We start from the raw sequence: 27079 nt of genomic DNA, 5'->3' as shown, positions 1-27079 counted from the left end.
TCTACTTCCCAAGTTTTTCTGTAAGTGTGGGGTGCTGGTATTCAAGGATAAGTAAGCAAACTCCTTTCTTTCTCACAGATATATGCTAGTGAGAAAACAAACAATAAAACATGATTAAACAAGATAACTGGGGTAGATTTTTCTCTATTTATAGAGAAATAATAATAGTGGTGATATGGGTGATGAATCTGGACTTCTTTAGCTTGAGTGGTTAGGGGGTAAGAATTCTTTTATGAGGAAAAAACTTTTGACTGAAACCTGAAGAACAAAAGAAAGAGCCATTCTGGTCGAATGCTTTTTATAAACAACTCTTTACAGCAATTATGAAGCTCCTCAAGATCAGCAACCAGATCTTTTTATTAAGACATTTCCAACAAGTAGAGCAATATTTGATGAGTATTAGATGATCAAGGATTTTCTTGAATATGTTATACATAACTATGTATTTCTTCTTAACTAACAGCTAGACAAATGAGAATTCAAGACATATTGTTCAGCTCATCTACTCAGTATGAGGATCATGATTTACACTGTGTACACTTGCAGAAGGGAAAGAGAGTTAAAAATTACTGCATAGCTAATATGTACGAGATACTGTCTTATAGACAGTGTCTTAGGCATTTTATATACATTATCTCAATTATCACAACAACCTTCTCAGGCAGGTAGCATGGATTTTCCAATTTACAAACTTTGAGACATTGGTTTCAGAGAGGTTATGTAACCTATCCAAGGTCACAGGGCTGTTATGTGGTAATGCCATGATTTTACATGAGACTCCTCTGACACTGAAGGCCAATCTCAATCTACTAGGAGGTCTCAAGGTGTGGCTCTAGGGCCAGCTGCACAGCATCACCTACAAATTCGCTACAGAAGCAAAGTCTTGGATCTCACCTCAGACCTGCTGAATCAAAACCTCAAGGAATGGGTTTCATCAATTTGTTTTAACAAGTCCTCTAAGTGATTTGAATGTTTACTGAAGGTGAAAAACTGTTGTGTTATATAACAAAAAAAGAATAAACAATTCCCTACATTACTCATAACTTTATTCTATTACATAACTTACTTTGATATCCAGTGTAAAGTTTTATTGTGTTCATTATGGATGAATCATCTGGAATACGCTAAATATATTTTCAAGGAAAAAATCAATTTTTATGTGGCCACAAAGAGGTGGAAAGTACTAAATTACTCTCTTTGGCTAGAGGGTAAAGGTTTTCCTCTCAATTTCCATTCGAAGTTCAAATTAGTGGGAAACGGTTTCAGAAACGTGTAAACAGCTTTCACCTACCAAGATTACACTGTCTATGAGAAAAGAAAATCAAGAATATATTTCTTAATTTTTATGCAGACATAAATTCCAGGGGGACTAAATGGAAAATTTGATTAACTTGAATCTAGCAGTTTGAAACTGTAAGATGGAAAACACATTTAACATTTTTAACAATGTTCCCCATTATTCAAATAACAAAACTTTTTGACTAATATATACAGACATTTTAAATGTTACTTTGCTAAAAATGCATGAACATATGTGAGACGGTCCTAAATTTGGCCCTGAAACACCTTGCAAAATTTGAAGAAAACATAAAGCAAATTGGTATTATACAATATTATTACAGGCTCTTTTTCTAACTGAAATCATGACACCTCTTCCTGCAACTTTTGATACAGGACAAAGGAAACATTTGTCTCAAAATTTCTCCAGTCATGGAAACACAAAAATGACCCAGCCTTGCCATTCACAATAGAAATGTATTCAAAATATAAAATCTATGATTTCTTTTTTTTATTTTGTAGTTGTTAACATAATCTCAAGCGTTTTCCTGGTCCAGGTAATACATATATGACAACAAATCTTCTATTAGTTTAAATAATCTAAATATTACTTAAACTAGAACAACAACAATGGACATTAATGTTTCCCTAAATTTGGGATTTCAGAAGGAGTTTTGATGTAGGCTGCCAAGATGCCTGGATATCACTAAACATTGACCAAGAGTTGAGAATGTCAAATTATGTAGTTAAAACAAAACAGCGAGGAATCTCGAGGCATAAAGGAAGTAAGAGCCAGATAGAGTGAAAGACATTGAGAACAAAAATGAAATGAAATGAATTAAGATTAGATGTAATGGGAGTGAAGGCAGGTTCGATGTAAAAAAAAAGAAAAAGAAGAAGAAGCAGCTTGTAATTAAAAGGCAATGTCAGAATAAAAACTGGTTGAATTTATATATACATGTTATTCCTTATTGCTGGAAGCAAGGTGTGCCTCATGTGATTTTTATGAATGTTAAATATCTTAAAATTGCCCTATTTAAATGATTTTGCTAATATCCCATACTATAAAAATATGCAACTGTTTGTATTTAGAAACAGAAAAGTTACAAAACTACAATTTAGTTTTAACCTTAGAAAACTTGCTTAATATTTACTTTGTTACTGAATTCTTGGTACATTACCACCCATGGGCTCAAAACACTTATTAAAATATCTATATCTTAGTTATTCCATTTGAAGTGGTAGAAAAGCTTCAAAATGATAAATCCTGTTGAAGGCAACTATAAACAACATTTGATTCATATATACTAAACTTGTTATAAGTAACGAATGATTTAGATAGAGCACATTTAGCACTGTCTGGTGATGAACATTTATTATGGGAATACCACAGCAGATGAGGCTGTGGTAGATAGTAAACCATCAATCAGATGCGACCCCACAACAAATTGTACCTCATCAAGTGCTTTAATATGTCATGAAGCTTCCAAATAGACATCACTGGGCCATTTGTTAAGCCCAAACTACTTTTTCACTGACAAAGCAAAAGACATTTGGTATTTTCATTTATATGTAATATCACAACAAATCGATGAGATCTAGTAATCCAAAATAGAATTTATATGAGGATGGAGCATTGAAATTCAAACCTTAGTTTCTCGCACAAATTGCTCTTAATGATGATCTTTTATTTTTTGAGCAAATGTTATAAGAATGAGGCTTATGTTTAGATTCTAAAACTTGAAATGTCAGTGTAAAACACACTTCTCTTGAAGCAGAATGGGGGGAAAAGTCCTTACCACTTACGTTTCTGTTATAAAACTAAGTATTATGACATTCTCATATGACACTGTAAGAAGAGCAAAAATAAAAATAGCGTATTTGAAAGCTCTGATATGGCAGGCATGATAATTGCACTATCAAAAAATGTTGTTTAGTGGTACAAAAAAGACTTATTTCCAAAAATATCACAATGTGGTCTAGGCTTCTGATATTAAAGAATACACTTTAATCCTTCTGCCACTTTGATTAGTTACGAGTTTAGTTTATCCCTTCAATTAATTGGGTGTATCTCTCTCTCTCCTGCTAATCTGCATAACTTTGTTGTACTTTACATTATTTTTCAGACTGCAAGGTGCTTGAGTATTTAGAAAACCGACTTTATTTGGTTTCTACTTCATAGTGCCTCATGTATAATTCTTATGTGTTACATTATTTTATAATCACCTTTTAAATATGGCCTTTGAAAACCCACATAGATAGAGTAAAATGTTCACACAAATATTTAAGTACTATGTTTTTACACTCAAGTATTCAGAAAAATGTTGTGGATGTATATATTACATACTTTGCATTATGAACAGAATTCCTGAAAACCAGCTTCTCTTGCTAAACCTTTGAAAATGCTCCTGAAGTTCAAAGAAGACTAAGTATCAAGACTTCTTTAAGAAATGCATCACTGCTCCCAGAAAAAGAAAATAAAAGGGACTTTGAAGAGAATTCTAAAAGAATGGCTCCAAAGTGGGTGTTTCCTCTGACTTTGGAATAAACATTTAATTTGGAGAAAAATGCTTTAAAATATGTGTTAAAAGTTCCTACTAATTTTTAGACCACAGTCTACCATGGATCTGATTCCTTGCATGTTCTTGCTGAGCATGCCAAAACTCAAAACAGAATTATCCACTGACTCTAAACAGTTCCTGCACAAGGTCAGACAGTAAAGTAGACAAGTGAAGATAACTAACTTACAACTACTTATTCCCCAGTAGAAGGGAAATAGCAAGCATAGTTTTTGCCATATAAGATTCTGAGGATGTGTGCCAGTAATCCCAGCACTTCGAGGGACCAGAGCAGGCAGATCACTTGAGGTCAGGAGTTGGAGACCAGCCTGGCCACCATGGGAAAACCCCATCTCTACTGAAAATACAAAAATTAGCCTGGCATGGTGCTGCACACCTGTAATCCCAGCTACTCAGGAGGCTGAGGCATGAAAATTGCTTGACGTGGGAGGTGGAGGTTGCAGTGAGCTAAGATCAGGCCACTGCACTCCAGTCTGGACAACAGAGCAAAACTTCATCTCCAAAAAAAAAGAAAAAGAAAAAGAAAAAGTCCCTGGCCCTGGGCTCCTTCATAATGGTATGATGGTTGAGTAGCACCACCTGACCTTGTCATGCCTCCCCATGGCGGTCTTATGGTAGGTGAAACGGAGCTGTCACATCCATGATCCTGCTGTTTCCTGTGCTGTGAGTGTGCAGCCTGTTCACTGACTTGCTCTGATCCATTGAGTCTGTTGTCTGCTTTGGGGACCCTAGAATACTGACAAGCCAGTCTGCTTGTTTGAATTGTCATCTGTTTTGAAGTCTTTTTACCAGCTGTCATTCTTTACGAAGTTGGAGATAAATGATAACTAATAAAATATTTTATAAAAATAAAATGTCATATGTTATATTAGAAAATTAATGGACACATTTTGAGAGAAATACCTAGTTACCACAATTAATACTCTGGGAATATCTTCAAATTAGTTACTGATACATTCAGCGGGACTCTATTTTCATTTTAAATATAGATAGAATCTGAGAGTTGGATGGGAATACAATCTTTCATCATAATGAATATTGTGCTCTGCTCAAACTTCGAGTGACAATAAATATTAATGGTTCCAAGATAGAGATATCATTTTCAGATGATTTGTAGTCATTAAGGAACTATTTTGCACATTGATCTGAAATCTGGGGTTTCTTAAAGCATCACTTAATTTAGTGAAGCTTGCTTTCTTTCCTTTCCAGTTTCTTTTTCTTTTTTTCTTTTGGAACACACATTTAAGCATCTAGGGCAAACTTTCCCTTTCTCGCCCATGCCTCAGACTCTCTCTTTTCCTGTTTCCACAGGATTCTAAAGAAAGTGATCTTCCCCATTGTCCAAACTTAACAGGCACTTATTATTTTTCACATACGTCAACACCCTATTCACCATTGTCTATGTGTTCTTTAATCCACTATTTCAAAAAGCATGACATCCAGACTGTTTCCTCACAAAATCTGCATATCATACAAATGTAGCCAATATGTGAATCTGCCTACTTTTTCTTAACATTCACATCATGTTGCCTGCTTAAATAAGTATTTTTTTAAATGTGAAATGATGCCAATGATATTTAAGTCATTCATAATTAATTTAAAGTGTTTATGCAGGCTAGATGTAATCATGTTAGGATCCAATGATCATCTTTACTTCTAATATATGAAAGATTCTTATTAAATATTGGTTAATAGAATCAAGAATTTTTTAAGGAATTTTCACTTTTTATGATATTGAACTGTGACACTGCTGGCCAAAATTCTAGCTAACTTTTAATACTCTGTCATCAAATTTTAAAGCATTTCTTCACATATTTGAAATTATAAATTTATTTTAAAATGTATACCAAATATTAAACTGGAAGGAAATTTATAAAATATAAGCTATGCATAGCTAATGAACAAATATACAAGTGTACTACTAATTGAGGTATATTACTAATAAAATAAATTTAAATTAAAATCAGGATATACTAAGTTTTATATCGAAACAAGAAAATAAATAATTTTCTAAACTATTGAAACCACAATAGTCATTTAAACACAATTCAGGTTGGTATGTAAATTGATGGTTTTTTTGTGTGTGTGAAATGCTCCTTAGCATTATGAATAAAGAGTCTTAAAATGATTATATCTTTTAAGAAAATAATTCTTCTAGAAACTTGGCCAAGAAAATAATCAGATTTATACTCAAAGATATTCATAACATTTGACATAAAGTTGAGTAAAAGAAAATAAGATACAAAATTATGTACGTAAGTTAATAATTCTGCATATAATTTTGTCATTAGATACATGTTATGAAATGTAATATACATATATTTACTAGTATATATATGGTGCTTGTGTGCATTATACATATGCACACACGCCCATCCAGTTATCTATCTATCTATCTATCTATCTATCTTTTATCTATCTATAATCTTCATGCGAATATCAAGAAAATTACTGGACAAGGTTAAAGTGAACATTTTTAGAGTGTAGAACTAAAGTGACTATTCTTTTTTTTTTTTTTTTTGCACATCCCTCCTTTATTATACTGCTCTGGAAAAAGGATTTAGTACAGTTATGCTTAAAGGAACACTGGACCCACCCACGTGGCAGAACCAAGCAACTAGAACATGATTCAGAAATCAGTGAGACATTTGGACAGGACCAAGAGGCATTTCACTGCCACAAAACAAGGCGGGGAGGGATTCGGAAACACACAGCAGCAAGCACTCCTGCCCCTCAGAGGTCAAGGAGCTGATCCCATACTGGTATGAGGAATGGTTTATATTCTGATGACCATATGTGGTACTATTTCAACCGCCACAAGAAACCCCAAAAGGGTTATTGTTTTGTTCTATTTATATATACTATACTTTCTTTTTTTATATACAGGTAAACGTTACACCTAAACTAAATTCAGGATTCATCCCAGTCTTCTAGAGCCAGCTTCTCTGGGGTCAGGGAAGAAACAGTTGTTGCATTACCATGCAGGTTACATTCATCTGCCACTGGAATGACTAGAGCCCCCAGGCAGTGGCCTGACTGCCAACGAGCAGAGGACTGGCTCCTGGGGGTAGACAGGCTTTCCTGCTTCTCTTCATTGTTCACAGCTTAGCATGTTCCTCCCTTCAAGTCTTTAGTAAACAAAGCACTTGCAAAAGCCCGTCACTATCTTTCAACTCTCTTGGATAAGGAGAGCCTTTCTATAGCTTGGACTGAAAACCTGTGACTATTCTTACACAGAGGAGTTATAGTCATTTTTATTCTCTTTAAAAAAGTTTCCTCTTATTTCTGGTGTTTCCACATTGACCATGTGCCATTTTTTAAGTGAAAAATAAACTAATCTTAGCCTTAAGCTTCCTTAGGGTCTTACGTCTGCTAACATCCTATGATAGTCACTCAAACTGGAAAACAGCTATTTTCCAAGACCAAAAATCTCCAAAACAAGCAGAATAAAACATTTAGCATCATCAAAAATTCGTCCTCAAAATAATGTATTCATGCTTTTCAACATATTTTTTTCTTAGTTGCCTAGTTTTCTTGATATCATTTTTAAAGACACAGGGTTCATTTATCTAGTGAGCAATGTATTTTCTAGAATACTGTCAGGCTCAGAATAATGGAATCTTGAGTAATTCTCTGATCAATGATAACATCAATCCACTTAACTTTTGTTATTATAGATATTCTAGCTTATGTCATTCATTTTTGTACAAGGAACAGGCATGTTTAATACCCAATGTGTTTTCAGGTGCTTTTGCTGTCAAAGTAGCTCACAGGAAATACATGACTATTAATAATATCAAAACATATTTTTTATTTGGCTTTTTATTCTTATTTTTTATACAGTCTCTATATCTCGAGTAGCATTAGTGAAAATTCAAGGGAGAAACTTATTCAACATTGCCTGCTTTGCTTTATAAACTGATTAAAATGCAAGCAAATACATACATAATCCAGGCTACAACCAACCCCTGTTTATAAGTATGGTCTGATACCTGACATTCCCAAACATTGGGAAGGTAATTTTTAAATTATTTAAAAAATGAAACTAAGGAAAGTATTGAGGAATAATGCTATAATCAGGCTTCCTTTTATCAATTTATTTATGCTCTACTAACTTAATTATTTCCATATCTAGAAATGTATCCTATAGTAAATTTAGTTTAATCTACTTACAGTAATTGTGAACTTCTGCTGTCTCTTTTTTGCTTTGATATCATAAAAGTTGACATTCATAATGAAGACTCTGAGCCATTGAGACATTCTAAAATACGAAAATATAGCAGAGAGTTTGCATTGTAGTGTTAAATTAAATGTTGCATTTAAAAATATTTTAAGTTAGGCTTTTATTTGAGATGGATCTGTTTTTGATATTCCTATTAGCAGTCAACTTTATCAGAAAACCACATTCTCCGATTATATTAGGTAACAGAAAAATTGCATTTGCTGAAGCGCTTTATTTTCCAAAGAAGTTTTTGACTTTTTTTTTAATTCCAGAATTATTGAGGAAAAAGGACTCATGATTTCAAGAAAATTTTATTTTACCCATTCAATCAAATATTTCCGTTTTCATGTACTTTTCAGAATTAATCGGACTCAACTGGATCTTAAACGTGTTTTGAATCTACATTCAGCCCAAATTACTTAAAACTCTCTTGCTAAAATAATCAACCCATAGCAAACAGACTTTTAGGTAATTTATGAATTAAAGAAACTGCCAACTTGTCAAATGAGAGAAAAAATACCAGTCTTGTCTTCTGTATTATCAACTTTCAAAACATATTCATTTACAGTGACCTTTAGAAACCCTAAATAAGTAGCTGTACAATTTTTTTTGACAACGAATTATATTGTTCACTTAAGGTACACACAATCAATCACATTAACTGAGTGCTGACTGGGAAAGAAGACACAGCTTCAGTTCAAGAAGAGCATCATGTATTGGGTCTCAAAGCATTTGACTCATCCCTTGGGTTTTTGAAGCTAAAAAAGTGACTTTTTTTCTTTTTCAGTGTTTTACTTTTGACACGTCAAAGTGCTTCCATGAGTTCATCCTACAATTTCTTTAAATAGTGTTATGATAAGGAGAGGAAAGAAAACATAAGACAGTAACATTGAACATTTAATGTGGTATGGTTTGAAGAAAACACAAGACAGTAACATTGAACATTTAATGTGGTATGGTTTGAGGCTTACTAGAATACCAGGCTTGTCAACTGTGATAATGACAGATAATTGTATTGAAGATATGTCACGATCCTCAGTAGAACTTCTACCATTTCTCAATGTTTATGTATTATTCAGACTAATAGTGACTCTGAAACAGAAAAAGCTTCTTATCTCTTAAAACTTTTATTGAGAGGAGTTCAAAACACTCACGGTTAAGTGCTATTCTGTGTGTATTTAACGTAGAGTGAAAAGCTCTTTGGTATCCATTTTAGATTGACTGGCAACAAAACAGACAAGGAAGCATGTGCTGGAGTCATGAAGATACATACGAAAAATTAAAAGTTTAAAATTAATTTGAACTTATAATGTAATGCACCACGTGGAAATCTAAAAATCAATTTCCAAATGGAACAGCTTGAAACTTTTTCTTGCCATCTGGTTTTGGACCTGGCTCATTCAATTCCAAGTTTGCCCTTGTGAATACTCCAATTTTATATATGTGATCTGGAAACGATACACTCCATGCTACCTAAGCCTATCTTGTTGGATTTCTTAAAATAGAGTGTTTGTTTTTTCTACACCATCAATATTCTCCAAATACCTCTTAATCATAGACTCATTTGTCTTTATTTTAAACCAGATGTGATATTAGTACTTAATTTATGGAGGCAATGAATACTGATAGCATTTTATTTGGCTAAAAATAAAAAATAATAATATGCATCTAACATTTTTACATCTTTAATGAGCCTAAAATACAGATTGATGAATTGGAATGAGGAGGAAAAAAAAATCCAGATTTGGCTATTTGAGTTGTAAAGTAAGAGAAAAGTAGTGCTTAATATAGAGACATAGGATTAAATAAGATTATACTTGGAAAGCATTTAACACAATGCTGGCACAGAAGAAATGCTCCATGAATCCCAGCAATTAGCCTTTAGGGGTGTGTGTGTGTGTGTCTGTGTGTGTGTGTGTGTGTGTGTGTGTGTGTGTGATACTAACAATAAGTAAAAGGTTTGAGTATGTTTTTTCTTGAAGAAAATATTTATTGAAAGACCACTGCTAATTACTTTACATATATGACCTTATTTGTTCCAGGCGAACTAACACTGTGAGAATGTGAGAAACACAGAAGTCAGATAACTCGCCTCAGAGTATACAACTACTAAATGGCAGAGATGTTAGCATAAATTTAGTGTCTCTGTTACTTCTTGGCAATATTTTCAAATAAGTTTTTGAAATATTTCAAATATTTCAAATTTTGAGCTGCTACCCCATAAAGTTATTTTAATTGCCTTTAAATCTATCGGCAAGATACTTACAAGAAGATTATTTAATCAAAATCATAAGAATTTAAACTTTTAATAGGATATATAAGAACGCATCTTCTTCTTGTACTTTGTGCTCATTTAGTTCTTAAGTGTCTGTTCAAATATAATTGAAAGTGAATGAAAGTCACAAGTAACCCTGACTTCCAGTAACTTTGTCTCTTCTTTTTAAAATAAATTGTTATAAGTTAAAATTTCTGCTTTGGAAAAATGTGCTATCACTTTCAAATTATTTAACTAGTGTACCCATCCACCTGCCTAGGATTCTTCAAACAGATGAATAAAATCATACTTTTATGTATACATAAGGCATTTAAAATTATAACAGTAAATCTTAAAGATCATCCAATAATTTAATTATGTTATGCATAACTCTTTTTAGAACACATATTTGAGGCTCCAAGTTACACATTTGTATCTCTATAAAATTCTATAAAAATGATAACTGATAACATATAGCTAATAAGTAAAGCAAACAATATAATTTTTACACACTCACATAGTGAAATGCAGCAATTGTCAAAGATGAACTATTTGTATATAGGATATATTTATATACTAATTCAGTTAAATTTACAGTATATAACATCTGTGTATATATGCTGAAGAAGTATAAATCATTTCAAATAAACCACTTCAGAAGATGATTTATACAAAATATTTTATATTAGGTGAGTTAATATTTTCAGGAAAAGTTTTCAGCAACAGTGACTTCATAGATGAAACTCTTCACACTGAAAGAATAGGACCAGTCCTGCAACATGGACCTTTATTCTAGCACATGATTCTGTGCGATTGCTTTTGTTTTTAAGATACCAAAAAATAAATCTTGCAAATGTGATGAGGCAGAAGTACTACAATGTGATGGGTAAGAAAGTTAGTCACCCAGGTAACCGGCACACAGCATTGTTCCCTAAACATTGCGGGCATCATACCATTTGTCCTACCAAGTCCTACGATGACCTTTTATTTTCACTTCTATAAATCCTAGTCTTATCTTCCTGCTTCTTAAAGCTATATTTAACTGACTCTGTTGTTATTTTCTACTAATTCTCAAGAAACTGCCTATTGGAATGAGGGTGGTATACTTGACTGCCCCCTAAATGTCACAGCTCACCGGGGTTGGACCTGGCTGGTTGGATGTGATCTACCATATAACATTAATCAAGTCATTACTTTCATACAACCAAGGAGGTTGATACATAATAGCATATAGTTCTATACCTCTGATCACTTAAATTATGTTTCTCTTTTATGGCTGCATAGTATTCCATGGTGTATACGTGCCACATTTTCTTTATCCAGTATATCATTGATGGGCATTTGGGTTGGTTCCAAGTCTTTGCTATTGTGAACACTGCCACAATAAACATACATGTGCATGTATCTTTATAATGGAATGATTTGTAATTCTTTGGGTATATACTCAGTAATGGGATTGCTGGGTAACATGGTATTTCTATTTCTAGATCCTTGAGGAATCACTACACGGTCTTCCACAATTGTTGAACTAATTTACACTCCTTTGCAGGGACATGGATAAAGCGGGAAACCATCATTCTCAGCAAACTGACACAAGAACAGAAAACCAAACACTGCATGCTCTCACTCATAAGTGGGTGTTGAAGAATGAGAACACATGGACACAGGGAGGGGAACATCACACACCGGGGCCTGTCGGGGGGTTGGGGGCTAGGGGATTGATAGCATTAGGAGAAATACCTAATGTAGATGATGAGGTGATGGATGCAGCAAACCACCATGGCACGTGTATACCTATGTAACAAACCTGCATATTCTGTACATGTAACCCAGAACTTAAAGTATAATAAAAAAATAACAACTATGTTTCTCTTGAGAGCATTCAATAAATATTTGTTGAATGAATGCATGTATATCTTTTAGATTTTCTACTGGCTATATAAGTACATGGCTATAGTAGATGAACTTAAAAATATTTTGTCAATAGTACAGTATATATATGTTGTTCCATCTTGAGTGTACAAATTACCTTCATAACATCTTTGGGGGCCTCCAGTGGAAATATGCAATCAGTAAAGATCTTCATCTAACAGTGCATGAAGTCCTACTCATTACACTTGGCAATCAACAACCTCAACCCTAAATCCCTGTATGTTTCTTCACACTGGTCCATGAAATCCCTAAATAGGAATGGGACATTATGTTAGACAAATGAAAATCTGTACTTGTTAGCCAGGAGCAATTCTTGGGCCTCTATGGATTATAGAAAGCACTTCTGTTACATTTCTGATTGCCTTATAATAAATTCTTTATTAGCTGCCAACTATTACATTAGAGATTTCACGATATGTCCCTGTCTCTGGAACATAATGTTGGACCTTGCCCAGCTTGATAACTACTTTTTTCATGACAGAGTTTTTGACATTGATATGAAATGGATTCTACAGAGCATATGTAGGGTCTGTCCTAATAGCTGATATGGTGAACTCTTCATAAATTGACAGAAGGAATTAATTTCTATACCTCATACTGGCAACATATCAAGAGCTGTAAATCAACAATACTGAATGAATTCATTAGATCTTTTTTATATTTCTGAATAATAATATCAGGCAAATATTTTTTCTATATAAGAATATAGGTATATTAATTTAGCATTTTATAAAGAAATGAAACAAAATGCAGTCATTCAAATAAATATTATTGCTAAAAGTATACAAAGTTTTTATTGTTGTTTTTGTGTAATAGTGAATTGGATAATACCCTCTTTACTTCTGTAAAAGAATGTCATTGCAAAATGAAATCTGAAGCAAATATAATAGGCTTTATTTGATGTGTAGATTTTTTTAACAGCAAATTGGACTAGTTTCAAACTAAATTTGTTAGGTACAAACTACAGCCTGCCTAAAAAGAAATGGGTTCACAACAGCTTTCCCTCTGTTTATCAAATACAGATGCTTTCCCCCTCTAATCCTGAGATATAGAGTATTTCCTCAACCATATCACCATGCCATACACCCGAATTCCTACATAGATTACTTGAATTTCTACATTAATCTAAACTATAGCCTATATTCAATAGGTAAAGATACTTGTAGATATCTCAAAAACAAGAATAGGAATAATTTTGTACTTTGAAAGCCATTTTCTCATTTAAAACAACACAAATGGTGAAAAAAATAAAATAAACACACAAACATAAAAATCAGCATGAATCATCCAGAAGTTAACAACTGATTTGAAGAACAGGTTCAATGCCAGAACTTACTCAATATTACCCTAAATTGAGTTCTTGGTTTGAAATCAACCATAGAATAACCTCAAAATATGATTTAGATATTTTTACTTTTTCCCCCACAATAGAAACCAGTGCATTTTAAGTTTAGATAATTTTGTTTTCAACATCACAATCATTTATCTCAGTTGAAGATACCAGCTAAGGAGAAAGGAATATTCCTTCCCCAAGAAATAAAAAAAGGCTTAAGAATTATAAAGTATAAGTTTGTAGGGGGTAGAATCCTATAAATATAGTAGTTTTTCAAGTGTCTTCAACAGAGCAAGCTTTGAACACTTATTTAATAAATGGATTTCAAAAACCCAGCATGGAATAAGTCAAGAAATCCCTTTTGTGGGTGAAGTTGCATATCATTTTCAAGACATCAGTAAAAGACTTTGGAACTTTGATATTAGTTTTGTAAGTCTGGGATTGCAATCCTTTGGTTTCATTTCTTAAAGTCTACCTTTGGACAAAGGTGATCCTCAGGACTGATAAGACTGGATGGCTGAAATATAACTTTTCAGGGGAGCATACATCGGCCCTGAGGAATTCCCTGGTCTCTGAAAATGGAATAGTCTTTAGATGTCATATACTTATTTTCTTTCCTTTTTAGAAGTATTATCTCTTGTTTGGGTGACCTTGGTTTGTTAATGAAACTAAAATCCTTAACAGCTAAAATGGCCCCAGTCTTGATTGATCGAGGTCATTATCTGATTCACATAATCTTCAGTTGACTTGGGGAAACAGACCTTATTACCGACTCTCATCATTTTTAAATTTTTTTTTTTTGAAATTTTAATTCCTTTTCAATTAACGAAGGCTGTGAAAGTAACTAAACTTTCTTTTTTTCCCCGATTTTTTTAACATTCAACTAACTTTGAAGGCTGAATTTGGAAACTAAAAAACATGAAATTGCTCTGGGAATAAGGCCTAATGTTAGCCATGATCCACCCTGAAGCAAAAATTTTATAGCTAAGTTGTAAACCCTTTGAAAATGTAGCTTATAATGGAAGCGCTGACACAGTCTTAACTATACATTCATGAACCCCAACACTAATATATCCAAGGCATTTTACTACCGTCAATTTATCTCACTTTTTAAAATTAAACATCCCTCCAAGCATTTTTTAAAGAAATTTTTTAAGTTTTTAAAGAAATTTGTGTGTCTATGTTTGTAAATATGTGTATATATGTGTGTGTGTCATTTGGAAAGAGGAAGAGAGGGTGGGGGCTGATAGATACATACACACAAGAATTTGCACACTTACTTGATAAGGATGGAATGCATTAATGTGATTTTCAATCCACACTTTTCCCAGTCATAATCTGATATTCTAAAGAATATACACTCCCCAACATCACTTTCTTCAAAGTGGAGCAACAGCCTGCTACCTAGGCAGTTTCCCCAGTTTTGATAAAAGTGCTTATTTGATTTGCAAGTAAAATTCAAAGAGCTTTCTTATAATACCTACTTTAATATACCTACTTTTCTAATGTGAAGAATACCTCAAAACTCTTTCCAATTTTCCCTCTATTTGTCATTCCATTAAAAATTGTATTTTAGGTAAATATTACATGATGAAATCTCAGGGTATTTTAGTCACATGGGAACAGGCATGCATTAATAATAAATAATTAAAATAAAAATTTGATGTTAAAATTTTTAAAAGTGAATCTGAATATGAATTCAACAAAAATGACAGTGGATAAAAAATACTCAGGACATAATTTCTATAACTAAGACAAATCTATTATTCTCTAGCAACCATTTTTTCCTTATCAAAATCTTTTATGTACGGAATTTCCCTGAATTTATTAAATGCTATTTTCAAAGTAACTTGAAACAACATGAGTAACTTTCACAATAGATCTTAGCATAGTTGCTAATCATATTCTTCAATTACTATATCTAAAAAAAAAACTAATAATTTTGAACATATAAAAAATACGCACTTCATATCTGGTTTTGGAATTACTCTTCAGTTGTAAGAAAGATAAGGTATTAAATCTATTTATTGCATACAGATGGAGATTAAATTATTTAAACAAATGAAACTCAGAAGTAATGATTATATACAGTACAAAGAGCACTCTGCATTTTGCATGAATATTCATCCAGTTCAGTTTCCAGATTCCCAATCTCACATTATAAATTACTTTTGAACAACAGTGTTGCTTTTTTTCTACTGCGCTACTTCCTACATGAGTCTGACAGAGTTTTCCAAATTTCTTGACTACTATAAAATACCTTCATATTTTTCTACAACTAAAACTGACATTTAAATGATACAGTAAAAGTCTTTGATGATAATGATTTTCCAGCATTACAAAGGCGAGATTCATCACGGTGGCTAAAAGTAAGAAATGTGAAACTAACACTTAAAGTCAGAATATTGTACTACCAGTCTATTTTTCCATGTACTTTGTCCATTCATCAGGTATTTATTGAGCATCTATTAAGTATAAGACTGCATGTTAACAAAGATTAATTTTTGTCAAAGATGAAATTTCTCTTGAAATAACTTACAAAGTGGCAAACAAGACACAGACACATAACAATTAAGCACTATAAAAAGTGACATATGTCTTCTTAACTGTATAAAGTGTCATAGTCCTTTGAAAGATGAAATACAATTTTAAGTGTGGACATCAGAAGTTAGAACTTGTATAGTGGTTAAGGGTCATTTCAAGAAAAACATAAAGTGGTCTTATGTTTCCCCAAATCAGAAAGTCTTAAGTTATTTTATTGTTTATGAAAGAGTAAATAATCATGCTCAAATTTGATTAATATTGATTTCTTACCCAATAGCAAGGAATGTGAGACACTGGATCGTATGAGGTAGTAAAATTTGTATTAGTTCATATAACTAGGGGGAAGCATCAGAAGCAATATAATAATGGGCTTGTATGTAGGAAGCATCAACAAATATTTAATTTTTTCATAACTTTTAAGGTTAAAAAAAAACTTCTACAAGCTCCAACAAATTCTCAAACTATTGTCAATAGATTACATGGGACTGTGCAGAAAACACATTAAAATTAAAACTGCCATTCTAAATATTCCTAGGTCAGTGCTTCAATGAACCAGGAATTAAAATGTTGCAATACTATAGTATGTTCTCCTAATACAATTTAATTCTTCCTAAAGAGGGAGAAGATAACTTCCAGAGAGGCTTTCTTTGCTTTGCAAAGATAGACATTAGATAACTGGCTGCTATAATTTATTACAGAAAGCAAGCATGGGTGTTGTGTGAAACAATTTTCTGAATTATTAAAAGTTTTGTTGACTTCACAGTTTGTTGCCAGTCGTTTAACTCTTATGTCATAACTGAGACAACTAAATAGACTCAACAGACTCTTCCAGGAGATTTAAATGGAGTCAAGGTCAAGTGCTGGAATGGGCAGGACAATGACAACAATGTCTATTCCCTTCTCTTTGTTTGATCAGTGGCTGCTCTGATTAGTCAGTTTGTGTTGAACAAAGGGGTCAACATTTTGACTATTACCTTTCATGCCAGCCTTACTCACTTATATCTTCCAGTGCCATTTTTTCTAGTTATAACTATTTACCTCCTATTTGCACCTTTAATAGTAGCTATAAATATTAAAACTTGGCCTAAATTCTCATTTCCAGTAGCAGAAATAGATATGATTGACCCTTGAACAACACAGGGGTCAGAGATACTGACATCTGTGCAAGTCAAAAACTGCATGTAACTTTTGTCTTCCCAAAAACTTAACCACCAGTAACCTACTGTTGACTGGAAGCATTATCAATAATATAAACTCTTGATAAACATGTTTTATATATTATATGTATTATATACTGTATTCGTAAAATACAGTGAGCTAGGGAAAAGAAAATGCTATTAAGGAAATTATAAGGAAGAGAAAATATATCTACTATTCCTTAAGTGAAAGTGGAGCATCATAAAATCTTCATCTTCATGTCTTCATATTAAGTAGGTTAAGGAAGAAGAGGAGAAGTCAGCCTTGCTGTCTCAGGGCTGGCAGACACAGAAGAATGTCTCCCCCCATTCCCACCTCATATGCAGAACACAGAAGGAAGTTCACATATAAGTGAATCTGCAGAGTTCAAACCTGTGTTATTTGAGGATCAACTCTACAATACATATATATTATAGATATGTATGTATATATATTATAGACATATAGATATATATGTATATTGTACATATATAATTATGTATATCTATTATATATGTGTATGTATATTATATATTTATATATAATTTCTTGATTGTTACATATATTGACCATCTGTATGGTAAACTTTTCTGTAGAGTTATGCTCATGTGAATGGAGCTGTTTACATCTTTTAGACTTTTTTTCATGGTGAGGGTAATTGAATATCAAATAATTGGCTTCTGTAATCCTAATGAAGATAATGTCAGCAATGTAGTTAAGATTTCTGGCTAGTTTATCATAAATGCAAACTCTTATGTGTTCTTACGTCATGCTCTAAATTAATCAGATGGGACACCTGTCTTCCCTTCAGGAGTTTATACATTGTGATTAAATAGAAAAGCATATGCCTGAGGGAAAACTTGCTGGCCTACTAACCTATATTTGGGAGTCATGTTCATTGATGAGCTTAAAAATCCCTTGGTAGCCAACAATTATCTGCATTTTTCCCAAATGTTCTGACAAGTCAGTTTCCCATCATCTGTTTGGTGCTGCCTGGTTATATGCTGCTCATATCACCCCTCACAGGCCACAAGTATACAGTGGTCTATGAAGCTGCCACTCCTCAACCCTGCCCCAATAGCCCTTTCTCTCTGAATGGTGGTTCCTGTGAATACTACAAAAATGGAAATTGTCAGCATGGGCAGGTTGCCATATGGACGTTGACAGCTGCTCAGTCAGATTAAGACAAATGCACACAGGCAATGTGAGCACACACATAAAAATAATAATAATTCAGTAGAAAACTTTGTTGTTTTGCTATCGGCATTTTTTCCAGGATTTTTAGAAATAGAGTATCTATTTTAAAGATTGTTTTGTCAGCAGATAAGCTTGAGCTGGTATTGATATGAAGTAAACCAAAAAAGAGTAAAGTAACCTTTAAAATGCTGTATTTCCAATTTCGATCCTCTTTGCCTCTGGCCACAGTGTTTAATTTAAAATGACTCATTCTCCCCCCATTCCCACCTCATATGTAGAACACTTCTCCTAGGTATCTTTCAAAATAATAAATGAAGACCCTTACTTTGTGAAAAGGGAAATACTGCTGAACAAATTGTAAAAATGTGTTTTAAAAGACTGCATAACATGCCAAGAAAAAAAGAACAGAATTTTACAACCCACTGAAAGATAACACACCACTATCAATAGCCAAGCTCATGAATAAATAAATATTTACAACATATACATATGCATATCAACGCGGGACTACATCACAGAAACTCAGAATCTGTGAAAAATATTTATGCAATGAATATACGGTACAAACAGAGGTACTAAAAAGGAAATAATTTTAAAGTAAAGCCAACACATTTCAAGTTTTTCAGTAACTTGACTGACCTTTCCAAAATACCCAAAACTCTTTTAACAATATGAAACACGTTGCTGTGATTGCCTATTCCTGAACTTAACTGAGTCATATCATCATCATACAGCAGAGCTAGCAAATTTCTAGCTGAGCTAGTTAGAGTACATTGGAAAAAGTGGTCATATGTTCAAAGACGAAACATTTCAGACTTGCTTTACAAATGAAATCCAGTGCATCTGTATTCAAAGCTGTGTGGAATGAATAAATGCTTAGGAACACACACAAGCATTTTAAATCAACCTTTCTGAATAGGTTAACAACTTTGCTGAAATCTTACAGCTGTCGTTCTCACCAGGTAGCTAGAGCTCCAAAGTCTATTGCTTAAGTTTAACACAGGAAATTAAACTTTGACATGCTATAGGCACTGACCATACATAAGAAATACAAGTTAACACTCCTGACATCAATAACACCATACATCTCTAGATCCTAAGCCACCGAAGGCCGGCATGCAGGCTAACATAAATAACAGCTTGCAGTTTGCAAGGAAAAAAAAAAAAAAAAAAAACATTGATAACGCTAGGAAATACAGTAATGTGGTGATAAAATTTACAAGGCCTGAAGATAATTTGCAGCACACTCCTCTGGGTGGATCTGTACCAATCATCTAAGCTAAGTGCCTGATGGAACTTTTCCCTCAAAGGTACAGTAGGTAGACAATTTGTAATATCTTGAATGCAACCAAAAGAGAAGCAGAGAGACCAAACCATTGGGGCTTGGGTATTTAGAAAATCCTGCTGAGATTTTGAGATACATTTTAAAAATTTCTTGTTCATAATGTTCATGCTTCTCTTGAACCTCAGATGATAAACACAGACAGGAAAGAAATAGTAGGGGAGACTCAGAAAACATTTTTTAGAGCTAAGATAAAAACAGGTAAAAGAATGCTTCTGAAAAGCAAAATTCTCAGATATATCTCCCATCAAGATTTTTCCCCAAACATACAAACAGTGTCCAGAAAGTCTCTCGTGGGATATGTCTGCAGCATCATTTTGGCTCACAGCATTCACAGAACACATACCTTGATAACTTGTGTTGATATAAACATACGGCATTCAGGGGAAGCAAAATCAACTGAACTTTACAGAAAGGTTCATTCAAAGTCCCAAAAATTCTCTCCCATCTCATGATAATTTTTCAACAGCAGAAGAAAATGGATTATAACACTTCAAACAAAGTACTGAAAGGCTTTTTCTCATTCAGCAGATTTTTCCAATAAAGTTAATGCAATTTATCTTTATTAACACTTCAACACTGATAGAGTCAGCCAGAAAATTAGTGTTGGTGGCAATGCATTTCACAACATGCCCTTCCTCAGACATCCCTCTGATCATTTCACAAAATCTGCCAACAATTCAGGAATCTAATATATTCACAACCCTTTCTTTTTAAAATAATGCAGCTTCTGAAGGAGAACACATATATTCTTGCACTAGAGCAGCATGAATCTGCTCTTATAGTCTCCCTGCTTGAAATGATCACTGTAATGCTTAGAAGCCAAGAAAACCAAACATTGCAAACATATATTGATATCAAAAAGACAGAAAACTCTTCTTTCTAGCTAAGTGCAACACAGATCCCCGTTCCTGAAAGAAAAACCTGATTTCAATCAGAAGCAATTGCTTCACCCTGAGCTGTCCTTAAGTTAGCATTCACTGGCCTTGATAACTCCATATAGATCTTAACAGAAAACTTTCATCACTTACCCCCCTTCCAAGGTTTTCCTTTCCAGGGGGTCCGGGTCAGCTTGCTCAGGGTTGGTCCAGAGAGGAAGAGCATCAAAACGAAAAGAAGTTCAAGCCTAGTAATTTTCTCCACTTTCTCTGATGATAACATTTCCACAAGTTAATTTCACAAAATTTCTCACATCCTCTTCCCTCCTGGTTATGAAAATAGCATTAATGACTGAAAAACCTGAGGTAGGTGTTGTTTTGCCATCTTTAGCAGCTGAAGTAGCAGCTTCCTGATGTAGCCCTGAGCCAAGCTACATTTCTCACGGATCCGGCTCCTTCTCAGTACGCAGTCAGCCCTGCTTCTACTCCAGAAGCTATAAAATAATTTCTGTTCTCCACTTTGCTTTCAGGGGGAATATATTCCTCAGCGTTCTGGGTGAGCTTGATTGAAAATGATAAAAACAGTAATGTCTGTGTCCAGCAGAAGAGAGAAAAGACGTCAGGATTATGTGAAAAAGATGAGAAGCAGTTGTACTGACAGCTTTCAGGCTGCCTGTGTGATCCTAATAGCCGTGCAACCAACCAAATTGCTCTTTTAAGAGTAATAAGGCTTCATTGAAATCCGGTGTCATTGCTACTTGGGTGGGTAGTGCTGGGCTTGAAAACCACCCAGGAACCGCCACAGATAACGACTGCTTCAGTTCAGCTTCAGAATATTAAGGGCTGAGCAAAATATAGTATGCACAGAAGGTAGTTAATCTATTGTGTGGCTAGACGAGGATTCAGGCAATGTAGTACAGAAAGACTCAGAGAAAGACTCAGAACTTGAAATACATTTTATTTTTCCTTTACTTCACCTCATGACATTCAAAGGGGATTGCATCTGCACTAATGATTCATAAATGGGTCTGAAATATTTATTAGATGAACAATAATAAGTATATAATTTTTCTCCCCAGCAATAAAACAGGAAGAGCAAGTTCTCAATATGTAGTTGCAGCTCTCCTCTGTATTAAATGAAGTCAGTTCGTTTTGGCATTCCTGTGTCACCTTAATGAACCCACCCTGAATGTCAAAAGCAAACTTTTGGAAATACCAACATAGTCTGCCAAGGCTTTCTTGAATGTGTTAATTCAAGAAAGCACATTTTTATTTGTTTGTGTATATCACCATGGAAATATAAAAAGCTCCCCAAGTCTTTCTGTCTTTTGCAACTATATTTATGCAGACATTGCTAGTCACAAGGTGTGGTTATAATTAACACATGACTGTGCCCCTGGATGAAGATGACATGGGTGAAGGCATACATGTAAAATAACATAATTTGGTTTTGTCTGGCATGGTAGCTCACACCTGTAATCCTAGCACTTTGGGAGGCCAAGGTGGGAGGATAACTTGAACCCAGGAGTTTCATACCAGACTGGGTAACACAGCGGGACCCCTGCCCCAACCTCTACAAAAAAGGAAAAATTAGCCTGGTATGGTGGTACATGCCTGTATTCCCAGCTACTCAGGAGGCTGAGGCAAGGGGATCACTTAAGTCTGGGAGGTTGAGGCTGCAGTGAGTCATGATCGTGCCACTGCACTGTAGCCTAGGTGACAGAGCAAGACAGTGTCTCAATAATAATAATAATAATAATAGAAATTTTACCACCTGAAGTGAATTGTCATCATCAAAGCATCCTGGCTACTATTTTAAACCTGTCTACATGTTAATATTATACATATGGTCGCTTATTTCCTTAACCAGGGAGCTATAATACATGAATTATGCACTTGTGTATTTTAAAGTAATCAATTTCTATATTATGATAACCACCAGTTTTATGATGTTATCAATTTCAAAAGGGAATAAATTGCCTCTTTCAAATCATATTCTTGGAAGAGCTACCTTTAGAAGAGTAAGTTACCTTGTTTAGATAAGCCATGTATTAAATTTGAAAATACGGTTATTACAATTGGCTTTTATATAAAGGAAACAATGTTTGTCAAAAAAAAATTAATGGAACATACAAAATAAACTCTAAGATTGTGCCTTAGTTTAGAAACAATGATCACCCTGTATTCACTTTTAATTTAAATACTTCTGTGTGAGGAAGGAAAAAACGTATGCCCATTTTATAAATAGTGAACTTAAAATTCCATGTCTTTGCATACTTAAAAATGGGAAGCTTATATTTAACTCAGAATTTGCTTTTCTTTTTCTAGTCACTATCCTCTTTACCTGCCCACTTCCTCTCTCTTTAAATGCAAGTAAACAGAAGTTGGTAGAATAAACTGACCAACTCCCTCACCACCACCTTCTGAGGAAGACTCTACAACCAAACTCATTAACCATCCACTGGCTTCATTCCTCTTCAAAGAAAAAGCACAACCTTTCATGAAAAAAGTGTCTTGGGCCTCTGGTAGAATAGAAAAATGTCAAGTAGGTTTGAATATAATAAAAGGGTGTGAGTAGAAACATTGAATTTTTCTGAAGGGTCCGGCCCGAATAAGGTTACTAGGAAAAGCATTCTTTTCTGAGTATGAGGTTAAGTTGGCCAGATTCACTCCAAAAATATTTCATGTTTTCCAGCTTTATGCGTGTCCCTGCATTCTCAGCAAACTAACAAGAACAGAAAACCAAACACAGCATGTTCTCACTCATAAGTGGGAGTTTAACAATGAGAACAAACGGACACAGGGAGGGGAACATCACACACCAGGGCCAGTCGGGGAGGTCAGGGGGTTGAGGGGAGAGATAGCATTAGGAGAAATATCTAATGTAGATGAAGGGTTGATGGGTACAGCAAACCACCATGGCACATGTATACCTATGTAACAAACCTGCATGTTCTGCACGTGTATCCCAGAACTTAGAAGTACAATAAAAAAATAAGTAAATAAAATAAAATACAAAAAAAAAAAACCTAAAAAAAATTTCATGTTTAGATTTCCAAGATTTCTTTCCTTTTCAGTAATCTCTGGTAGACACCCGGCCATAGCTCTCTCTGATGGGGAAATTGAAATGGAATTGGAAGAGCCAAATCACTGTTGTTCATACAGGGAACGTCACTCTCTTCCAGAATTCATCTGGCAGAAGCTTGATGTTCTGCTGGAGCTTTCTGCACACCATAAGAGATGAGAGAAAACCTCCTCATATGGAACTAGGTGGGGGTAGCCAACAGAATACATAAGGGTAAAATTTGAGGGAAAAGTGAAAGATTAAGTGGAGAGGCAGTCCAATGAGACATGCATCTGTGTAAGTATGAGTTTACACATGCCTTTCCATCTATGTTAATATTAATAACAAATTAGCTAACATTATAATTTCTAAGCACTTTTCATTCATCAACTCATTTAATCCTCACCAAAACACAATGAAGTAGGGATAATTCTTACCTGCATTTAGTACAGTATAAACTGAGGCACAGAGAGTTTAAGTCACTTATCCAAGGTCATAGTGCTGTGTTTTGAATTCAAACCTCTCAGTTCTGAGCCTTTGCTAATCCCTATGCTAAAGGCTCTGCTGGCCTGTTGTCTCTGTACTCTCAGTCCTCTGAGCTACCTTGCTCATAAGTAACAGCTTAATAGAAAGAATAACAAATAATAACATGCTCAATACATGCAAGGTTTTAAATGTTTTAGATGTTTATTTTCACGAACTTGTGAGGTGAGTCTTTTATTATTCATGCTCCACATATTGCCACTTAGCCAATGTCACATAGTGATTACACAGCAGAGCTACAATTTGAACCCTACATGGCCCCAGTTTTTGTTATTTGTCTCTTTTACTGAGTCTGGTGCATGGACCTTGGGAAACGGGAAAGGGCTCAAGCGAAGCTGGAAAGGTAAGAGAGTTAGAGGGGGTTTTGGGTAACTGCAGCTTCCAATCCTCCTTAGTTTATTGGCAGCAGCACAAGATCTATAAATGGGAAGATATCAGAGAAGGTCCACTGGGAGAGGTAATCAGAATAAAATTCCTCACCACCTGCTTGCGCTCAAAGGAAAACATAAAGTAAAAGAAGGCCCCAGCAAGACCTGACTTACAGACACTCACCATACAACATAATAAATGCTTTAATGCAGGCCATAAAGAATTGTTAGGAAGACTGCAGAGAAGGAGTACTATAAAGGAGGTATATATTAAAGTGAAGTTCAGTGGGAGAGAAGAGAAAGAGCTGGTTCAGCTAGGACATTCAGGGCAGAGAAGGTGGCTTTTCACTAAGTATCAAATAATGAGAATATATTTCAAGACTAGGTCAAGTCGGGCAAGAGGCAGAGGATAATCCAGGCTGAAGAAATAGCATGAGCGTGATTACAGGGATGCAAGAAAGCCTGTCCCCTTCCAGGACCTGCCAGGAAGGCAGAGTGGCTGGATGAGTAGCAGGGCGCGAAGTAGCGGTGGTAGGCAGAGGCTAGAGTGAAATCTTCAGTACATCTACTGCCAAAAGTCTTAGGCTTTCCCCTCAATGGTAGGGGATCAACAAGGGGTTTAAATCAGGGAAATTACATGATCCAAAATGAGTTTTTTTAAAAAAATATGTGGCTGCATTATGATGGAGAAGGAAATTAGAAGCGGGAAAAACCACTAAAATATACAATAGTCCAAGCAAGAAAACTTTGGAAACTGAACTGAAAGTACTGGGAAGAAATAAAAAGAGATTAATTTGAAATAAACTTTAAGGCTTATTATCTACATTCCTTAATTGAACAAACATTTAATAACCTATACATTAAGCCAGAAAAAATGCTAGGTATTTAAAAAATAATCAAAGTCCCTGTTATCAAAATGCTTATATCCTTAAGAATTTAATTACATATTAGATACAAAGAATAACAGGAAATTATTCCAGCATTTAAACTCTCTTCTTTAAATATGTCATTTGAAGTTTGATTTTGTCTGTCCTGCTAGCATTTGCTTCAACTTTGACACCATTAAGGAAGATTTGGGATTCTTTGTAATTACATGTATTCATTTTTATCCTAGTACCATGGATTACTCTATTCTAATTATACCCCCGACATCTTACTATTTATGCACAATAAATACCATCTTGTCTTTTATTTTCTTAATAAGGATATAATTTTTACTAATCTCTGATACCAGGTAATAATGGCATAATGTGAGCTATATTATTTGGCTTTTAATGGTTGAACATGTATGAGATAAAACCTTCCATAATGAGTTTACAAACAAAAATTCTCACTAAGCATTTGAAAAATCTACATCAAATTTTATATCAATATGTTGTTGTTTTTAATCTCGTTGATTATACTCACTTCATTAGATGAAGTTGAAGACTGAGACAAATCCATTTTCTGAAAATTCTGTGAGTTTGGTCAGTAGGTAACTAGCAGTGTCTCAATGAGGATCAATTTTAACCTCAAAAAGACATTTGGCAATGTCTGAAGACAGTTTGTGGTTGTTACAACATGGTTGAAAGAGTGCAACCCTCTTGTGGGTAGAGGCTAGGGATGCTGCCAAACATCCTGTGATGCACAGGACAGGCATCCCGACAAAGAATTATCAGGAAAAAAAAATCTCCATAGTGTGGAAGCTGAGAAACTCTGAGTAATCCTCAGCTTGTCTGATCACAAGATGATAATTCTTGTAGCCATCATTTTATGTAAGTATAGTCAGAGCTCAGAAGAAATGGTGTACTTTTTTTCTCTCCCTTCTTCTTCTTCTTTTTTTTTTGAGACAGGGGCTTGCTCTGTCACCAAGGCTAAAGTGCAGCGGTGAGATCATGACTTACTCGAACTCTTGGGCTCAAGCAATCTTCCTGCCTCTGTCTCTGGAGTAGCTGGGACTACAGACACTCACCACAGCACCTGGCTAATTTTTCTATCTTTTTGTACAGACTGGAGTCTGGCTATGTTGCCTAAGCTGATACTAAACTCCTGGATTCAGGTGATCCTCTGTCCCCAGCCTCCCAAAATGCCCCAATTTAAGGTGTGACCTAAAATGCTTTTCGTGACTCAGGAAGTTCACAAGATGACTACAGAACACTTATGACCAGCACACTCTGCAACAACAGCAATGCAAAATACCCTATTTATATTCTTAGGCTTCTAAGGAAGTCTCCTATTTCTGCTATGATAATTCACCCACAGAAAATAACTCATCTCCCTGATCACCTTACCTTAGGCCAAAGAAATGGCAGGTTTACCCAGCTTGAGTTCTGGAAAGGACCCAGTGATGCATGTATACATCAGTAAAAATCTTTCTAGTCTAGAAAAAT

At 34.5% G+C, this 27079-nt stretch overlaps 1 protein-coding gene across 1 annotated transcript in view; it reads right to left on the bottom strand.

The window, feature by feature from the left end:
- ROBO2 (roundabout guidance receptor 2) overlaps nt 1-21602 on the bottom strand; it is a 1330354-nt gene extending 1308752 nt beyond the window's left edge. Inside the window, exon 1 of the mRNA XM_037742645.1 lies at nt 20889-21602. Coding sequence (XP_037598573.1) covers nt 20889-21018 — 130 coding nt within the window. The 5' untranslated portion in view covers nt 21019-21602. The remainder of the gene's footprint in view (nt 1-20888) is intronic.
- Nucleotides 21603-27079: the final 5477 nt, after the last annotated feature.

This window comes from Cebus imitator, unplaced genomic scaffold (genome assembly GCF_001604975.1).
Source record: "Cebus imitator isolate Cc_AM_T3 unplaced genomic scaffold, Cebus_imitator-1.0 Scaffold7, whole genome shotgun sequence".
NCBI classification, from domain to species: Eukaryota; Metazoa; Chordata; class Mammalia; order Primates; family Cebidae; genus Cebus; species Cebus imitator.
The sequence above is the reverse complement of the archived record's forward strand: the minus strand, read 5'-3'. Positions and strand labels throughout refer to the sequence as shown.